The sequence below is a fragment of the Microtus pennsylvanicus genome, chromosome 7 (genome assembly GCF_037038515.1).
Source record: "Microtus pennsylvanicus isolate mMicPen1 chromosome 7, mMicPen1.hap1, whole genome shotgun sequence".
NCBI classification, from domain to species: domain Eukaryota; kingdom Metazoa; phylum Chordata; class Mammalia; order Rodentia; family Cricetidae; genus Microtus; species Microtus pennsylvanicus.
In genome coordinates, this window is record NC_134585.1 from 55,899,295 (window position 1) to 55,907,402 (window position 8,108).

At 48.9% G+C, this 8,108-nt stretch overlaps 1 protein-coding gene across 1 annotated transcript; it reads left to right on the forward strand.

Moving 5' to 3' along the window:
- The first annotated feature begins 128 nt into the window (after positions 1 to 128).
- Treml4 (triggering receptor expressed on myeloid cells like 4) lies at positions 129 to 5,926 on the forward strand. The gene is made up of 5 exons (XM_075979150.1): positions 129 to 189; positions 389 to 736; positions 2,703 to 2,787; positions 4,650 to 4,782; positions 5,786 to 5,926. Exons 1-5 carry the CDS (start codon positions 129 to 131, stop codon positions 5,924 to 5,926), a joined length of 768 nt encoding a protein of 255 aa, XP_075835265.1.
- Positions 5,927 to 8,108: the final 2,182 nt, after the last annotated feature.

The following is an 8,108-nucleotide window of genomic DNA, read 5'->3' on the forward strand; positions in this document are numbered from 1 at the left end:
CTGGTCCTTCCTTAGGTCTTTACAGCTCACAGATTCTGAGAAGCGCAGATTCTGAGAAGCGTGGAGACTCCTGCACAGTCCAAAGCCTCCCTTCTCCTCTGCTCCTTCTCTGACAGAATCAGCGGGGCATGGTTTGGAGGGGCTCACAACTGCTATTGGCCCCTGTGCTGCTGCTGCACCTGGCCTCAGGTGAGATGGCTCAGGGCTCAAGGGGTTGGGGAATGGGTCTAGAGGACAAGGGTCAGGCAGGAATCCTGCTGACCCTGTGACTGGGCATGACTTCAGAGCTACGTTCTGAGTTGGTGCAAGAAGTCCCCCCATCTCAGCTCTACTAGCCCTGTAAGCAAAGTATCCAGCTGGGGCTCTGACCTGACGGTTTGTTGTCCAGGTGCCATCTGGGGGTCGACAGTTGTTTCTGAGGAATTTCACAGAGCGGTAGGACAGGACCTGCGTGTGAAGTGCCTGTTTGAGCCTGAGGCGGGGCCTTACGTGCCGAAATCGTGGTGTCGTCAGACATCTTCAGATAAATGTGACAGAGTGGTCACAACCTCTCAGCCTAGGAGGCGCTTTAGAGAATCACAGTATACAATCTGGGACGAACATGAAAAAGGCTACTTCAGCGTCTCCATCACTCGGCTCACGGAGAAGAACTCAGCAATCTACTTATGCGGACTATTTAATGTTTCCCACAATAAAATCAGAGTTCTCCGAAACATCAGCCTGGTGGTGTCTCCAGGTAAGGGTGTGATCCTTCTCCTAGGGACCAAGTGAAAACCTGTATCACTTCTCCCTTGTCTCTGTCAGCTCCAACCCTGCCACCTGCTCTGACTGAGGGGCATGGGATGCCCTGGCCCCTCGGACAGCTTCCTGGCTCTGGTACTGAGAAGGGATGTCTGCGTTTCATAGAACAGGGACCTGCAGTCTCTCCTGACTCTTTTTTATTTTAGCCTGGCATGATGCAACTTTAATCCCAACATCTGAGAGGGAGAGGAAGGTGAGTCTCTGTGAGTTAAAGGCCAGCCAGGCTACAGAGTGAGTTCCCGGCCAACCAGAGACCCTGTCTCAAAAAAAAGTTGGAATGTTTTTATTTTAAATTATATGCACTTGCTGGGCGGTGGTGGTGCACGTCTTTAATCCCAGCACTCGGGAGTCAGAGGCAGGCGGATCTCTGTGAGTTCGAGGCCAGCCTGGTCTAGAAGAGCTAGTTCCAGGACAGGAACCAAAAAGCTACGGAGAAACCCTGTCTCAAAAATAAAAAATAATAATAATAAATAAAAATTATATGCACTCATGGGCACAAGCCACATTTGTGCCAGTGCCCATGAGGCCAGAGTGTAGGATCACCTTGAGGCTAGACTCACTAGTGACTGTGAACACCCAGTGTGGGTACTGGGAACCAAACTCAGGTCTCTGCAGGAACAATCTGTGTTGTCAATGGCTAAGCCGTCTCTCCAGCCCTTAATTCTCTTTCTCACACAGGCAACCCATGCAGACCCTAAGGTGCAGATCACTGCTGGCCCAGGTGACCCCCAAGGACCTGCTCTGAGCTCCCCTATATCCTGTCACTCTTTGGGGTCGGACTGGATTCACCCTTCAGGACCCCACACAGTCATCTCTTTTTCTTTTACAGCGGTGCCCACTCTTCCTCCACAGACCAGTGCTGGGCTCCAAACAAGGTTTATGAGTAGGAAAGATAGATGGCCAGGAACACAGGGAGACTGAGACTCAGTGGGGCCTTCCCCTTGGGTGGATCCCCTAGGGACTGGCAATGAGGAAGCTCAATTCAGGGCTTTGGATACAGAGAGATGAAGTGTGCTGCCTGGTTCAGCGCTGCCCACTTCCCACTGGGAGGCCAGATTTGATGTATGCATAAAGATCCCAGGTCCAATCTGAGCGGGCTTAAAAACCAAACCAAGCCACAACATACGACATCACTAAACTACTAGGGGCATATGAATGCAAACCACAGTGAGATCACCTCCCTCTAGTAAGAATTACTCTTCCCCAAAACACAAGAGGTAACAGGCACAGGGAAGGCGTGGAGAAAGGGAACCCTGTGGTTAGTGGGAATGTAAATTAGTACAGTCATGAAGAGAGCCTGGAAGTATTGTGTCCTGCCAGCCTCTGGTCCAGATCTTGGGTGGTGGAGGTGGGTGGATCTCAATTTCACTAGTTTGAGCTATATAGTAAATTCAAGGTCAGACTGGGCTACAAGGAAATTTGACGTTAAAAAAATTCTACCTGTGCATGGTGGCATGCCCTTTAATCCCAAGCACTCAAGAGGCCAGAGGCCGGTGAATCTCAGTGAGTTTGAGGCCAGCTTATTCTATACAGGGAATTCCAGGCAAGTCAGAGCTACATAGTGAGAGAGACTTTGTCTCAAAAACTATATAACAACATCAACAAAGTGCTGATTTAAATAGACATTGGAAATTGATGGGTGGATACCAGAGGCTGAAAGAAGAGCCAAGAGTGAGTGATAGGTGGCTGGGCTACAGAGTATTGATTTGGAGTGGGGGGTTGAGGTTAGGGGAGGAGAACATTTAGCATTGATGCCCTTATATACGTAAAAAAATTTAAGTATAAGCTGAAGATGTTAGATGTGGTATAACTGGCCTGAGAGGCTTTGAGATGGGGTCCCTTCTCTACCTCCTCTCATGGTTCTTGGGACCCAGTCTTAATCTCGGTCCTGGTCATCTGAGCAACCACCATCTTTGTGTCCTTCTTAGTTCTGACGACTTCTCCGGAGGAAACCACTGGCTCTTTCACCCATGGCTCTCAGCACAGGTGAGTCAGGTGCCTTCACAGGGAGGGTCCTGGAAGGATGCCTAGGGAGCTCACGTGGTCCAGGAACCAGGGACCGCAGGATCATTCTAAGGATGGCTGGACATCAAGATCTGCAGAGGACCCTCTGGTCCAGACACGGAGGTGGAGAAAGAAGGACAGGGGTTGGGCCGCAGGTCCCAAGCATTGGAGGAGCAATAGAAAAGACAGAGATCCAAATGAACTGGAATCCCTGTAATGAAGGATGGAAAGGCAGACATAGCTGAAGAAAGAATAGATATATACATTTTACAGAATTGTAGGAAAAGGAAGGGTCTCGGGTTACAGACTCATATAGGGCTAGGGAGATGGCTCCATGATTAAAGAAAATATCTGCTTTGTGAGCATAAGTACCCGGGTTTGGGTGCTGGGCATCCACATAAAAACCAAAATAAATAAATAAATGAAAGGCAGATAACTATCTGGGCAAGGAGGAGATTTTTTGCTTGTTTTTTAGTTTTTATTTTTTCCAGAAAACTTTAAATTCACACATCATGGGGGAATTAAACAAAGTGCATTAAGGAGGGCAGATTCTTTTTTTTTTTTTAAGATTTTATTTATTTATTATGTATACAGTGCCCTGCCAACGCACCAGAAGAGGGCACCAGATCTCGTTATAGATGGTTGTGAGCCACCATGGGGTTTCTGGGAATTGAATTCAGGGCCTATGGAAGAGTAACCAGTGCTCTTAACCTGTGAGCCATCTCTCCAGCTGCTCTGAGGGGGATCTATTCAACAAACAACTCTATGGGAATCTTTCGCAAGCAGACAGCAGACTGAGAAAAATTAACTTTAAGAAGCTGAAAATAAACACAGCTGTGCAATTTATGGTACGCAAAGAAAAGATGGCAACCCCAGTGGGAAATGGCAGGCAACAAGAAAGATAATTAGTGGGAGAGAAAATCTGAAAGGCACACATACATACATACATACATACATACATACATACATACATACATGTTCACACCCGCCAATGAGTTAAAATTACCAAGGGTCACATCACACCTCGACAATGACCAAAGCAGCGGGGCACCCAGAAGTACTTCCAGCCAGGACTAGGACAGGATCCTGAATCCTGAGCACAGTTGGTGGTGGCACAGACCCCTCCCACCTGTGAGAAGTCGGAGCCTCCTGGGTTTCAGAACCTCCTAAAGATCAGCCAAAGTTTCACAACCCCAAAGATGAGCTCCAGAGACTGCCCAGTTTGGACCAGGTCACTAAGGAGTAGACAAGGTGACAACCCAGGTCCCCTTCATAAGTGGCTCTCTGTGCCCTCCTCTCCAGCCGGCTGAGTGCTGGTCACCTCCTCTCATCAGACCTATCTGTCTCTGTGATTGCTGCAGCCCCTGCTTCTGGGCCAGCTTGATGGTTTTCCAGTTGAGCCAGTGAAGAGGTTCCTTCCCCCAGCTGTTCAGATCCCCAGTCTGTTTTGTTACCCTTCCAATTGTGTTTCTTTTTTTAAAAAAAAAAATTTTTATTATGTATACATATTCTGCATGCATGTATGCTTTCAGGACAGAAGAGGACACCAGATCTCATTTTTAGATGGTTGTAGGCCACCATGTGGTTGTTGGGAATTGAACTCTGGCCCTCTGGAAGAGCAGCCAGTACTCTTAACCTCTGAACCATCTCTCCAGCCCCCCAACTGGGTTTCTTATAAGTGGGTTTCTTCTCAGGCTCAGAGACCCCATGGCTCTCTTTCCCACTCAAGTCCACTGTCCCTCCAGAGCTCAGTCTGGGTCCTTGTGCACATAAACTCCAGCTGGGGGCTCTCAGAAGCAGATGGTGTCTCAATACAGGCTCCTCTTTCTGCTCCCTGCCTCCAGAAACCAGAGTTCTCCTTCCTCTGCTGGTGGGGTGTCCCCAAGGCTTCTGGTCTTCGTGCTGTGCGGACTCCTCCTGCTCAAGGGCCTGAAGCTGTCAGTTCTCTGTGTGCTCCTTTACCGGAGGAGCTGCCAGGTGAGTGGCTGACTTGAGGTGAGGGTGCTCTGTAGGATCCAGTGAGGATCACTGTAGGTTCAGTTTCCAGTGAGTGTGTATTAAGTACACAGCAAGCCAAAGTAAAAGGTGAAATACAAGTTAGTAGTAGGGAGAGCAAACCATCGCCAATGCTGGCACTTACAACATCCCCCAATCTGAGGGAGCCCACGGAGGCAGCAGCTGGAATTTCCAAGAGTCCCCAGAAGAGCAGTGTCTGAACCTCAGGTGAGGCTTCCAAAAACAAACAAATAGAAGACAGATACCATCAAATGTGGGGCTCACAACACCCCACAAAATCCAGCTGGGGAAGTTGAGGCAGCCAGCTTTTTCTCCCCCATCACCTTGCCATGGCTTCTCTGCCCCTGCACTTCCATCTAACAATGGTAACTTCTGCAGATGTTACCTTTGGCTGTCCCCGGGAGCAGGATGTGTTCACTCCTGGCTTGCTTTAGCTATTCCCTTCCCTCCCTGCTACAAGGTTAACAGGGCCAGGCCACTGGTACCCAAACAAGAAGCCTTGGAGGACACTTTGAAACAAACTTGCTTCATTCTGAATCGGGCAGAATAGAGTCTCATGTCCATAGGCAGCTCCTCGGTGAGCTCAAACACCACACATATACATGCACACACACACACACACACACACACAGAGACACACACACCACGGACACACATATATACATGCACACACACATGCACACCCATACATACATACATAACCAGTGTAGAGTATGTCACGGGCCATAGATCTGGGGCCACGACTGTCCCAGGGTGTATACCTGGGCAGATGGATGGAATGTTAGTTCTTGCACTCTCTGCCTATCCCTCAGACAATATCCTCCCAGGAAGAGAGAGGCCCAGGGCCCTGGTGGGAAGGCTAGGGAGGGAGGAGAAAGGGAGAAGCTGCAATATAGCAGTCCTGGGCCAGAAGGAAGAATAGAAGAGCTTTGCTTTGTAAATCCCCCCCCCCTTTCTTCCTCAGGGACCTGAGTATGCGGCAGAGACAGTGATGATGGAGGTTAGGGACTATGCCGGCCTTCCTGACGTCTCGGAGTCCTTGGGCACACGTAGCCACATCTCAGGGTATGAGAAGAATGCTTATTCTCCTAACCCTGCCCAGTGACCAGAGCTGCCCAACCGCTGCGTACTACAGCCCTACTGAAGCCATCAGGCAAGCACAGGGAGACAACCGCAGGTCCCCACCTAAAATCACCAGCGAAGACTGTCACTTTGGTATCCAGCACCTGAAGATTCACACACACCCCCAGCAAGCATCTCCTCCAAGATGACCCAAGTTAATCTGCCCTGGGTGTCAGATTCTCAGTATCCCAAAACCCTGTTCCCCAGTGTCTCCCCAGAATCCTACAATGGTGCTTTCTCTCCCAGAATTCTCTCGGTCTCTCTCCTCGGCATCACATGTCCCATAGGCTCTGTTTCCGGAGTGAGTTGCTCACCAGCCCTGTGTTTGTCCACTTGTGCTTACGTTCGGACTCTTAGATTGCCTCTGAGCAGAACACGGTAATGCCATTTCCCCTGGACTGCCTCTCCTCTTGCTCTAGATTCCTTTAAAATTAGAGAAAAATGACTTAAGTTATACAATGGGGGAATCAAGAAAGGCTGTGATCTGCAGACTACAAACAGAGGAAGCCAAGAAGTTAAAGGAAAAAAGTGGTTTTTAACAGGACAAAAAACTCCCCAGACGGGTCATCCAGCGCACATAGGCGCTGACCACCAGGGGGCAGTGTGTGTTGGGTTCTCAAGTGAGGCAATTTCATCTTCACATAGAAAGTCTGGTTGTACAAACTCGTGGGAGGTGTGGGTAGATAGGGGAACCCTTTAGGGAACAAAACTATGTCACATCCATAAACTAAGAAGAATCCAGAGTGGTGTTCGGCACAGGTGACGTCCAGTACAGCCTGGACACTGGACATTGAGCATGGACAATCACTGTTGGTAGCAACCACGACAGGGCCCCCACGAAGACTGCACATTTTATTCTCTCTCTCTCTTTTTGATGTGTGGTAAAATAAAATGCAGAAATTTCTTCACAGATATTTCAGCTGATACCACACAGCTGCTATTTATCTGGGCACACACTTTCACTGCGTTTATCCTTCTTAGCCTTGTTCTTTATTTCCACTCCATGTCTTCAAACTGAGGCCATTACTCTCATGTGTTCGATATGTAATCCTGAACTTGTCTGAAATCTTACAAAAAGAGGCATTTTTGTGTGACTGTATTTATTTTTGAGTGTGTGTGTGTGTGTAGGTGTGTGTACACATGCACACATGAGTACTTTGCTTATAGAGATCAGAAAAGGGGCATCAGATCCCCGGCAGCTGGAGTCACAGGCAGTTGTGAGATGCTGGGAGTGGGTACCGGGAACTGGACTGCAGTCCTCTGTAAGAACAGTGTGTTCTCTTGACCACTGAGCCGTCTCTCCAGGCCCTGTGTCTCCATTTTTAACTTCTATAAAATAGCATGATGCTCTTTCCCCCACATGGTTCCCCTGCCCAGATACCCGGTCACGGCTTCCCAGGGCTGACACGCACTCCATTGTGAGCGCGCTCCCCACCAGGGGAGAGCCCTGGAGCCCAGGGTGCATTGCTGCTTTGCTCGCTCATCTTTACACGGCAATCAGTCCTATGGTGACCACCCCAGCAAACTCTCCGGAGTTCGTAGGATTTCAGAATATAAACTGCTGATGCCCCATCTTTGTTTCCTGAACCACTACTGGACAACTAGAGATTACACTTCCTGTTCATCTACAGGAAGCAGGCAGTACCATTTGTGGATTGGTCTTCAGGAAGAAAATGAAGGGATGTTGGGAGCAGGAAGGTCCTCGTGCCCACAGGTCACCAGGGAAAACAGGAATGGTAAGCATGCAGGGTTGTTTTTCCAGAGAAGGATGTATAACCTGCTTTTCCATCCAGAAGGCCCGGGATTGGATGTGATTGACAGCCTGGTGATCTGCGTTATCTGTAGGGACAGGCTGTCTCAAACTCCCACAGCTAGGACCACAGGTGGCTAATAGCCCAAATGCCCTCTATGTTATCAGTACGTCTGAGGACTCTCCAGATCCTCCCCTAGGTGCTTAAGGTAGCACAGTAGCCTATCCTAGAACCCATGTTCTTGAAAGAAACGACATGTACCCTGAGTAGGCTCTCGATATAATTATGCCTCCTTCTGCACAGTGGATTGTATAATGCCGGGAAATTTTTTTCCAGGTTGTACTGTGTTTAAATATGCTGAGGGTGGATTCAACCCCCCAAAGTTTGATCACGCTCAGGTAATTCAGGTTGAAC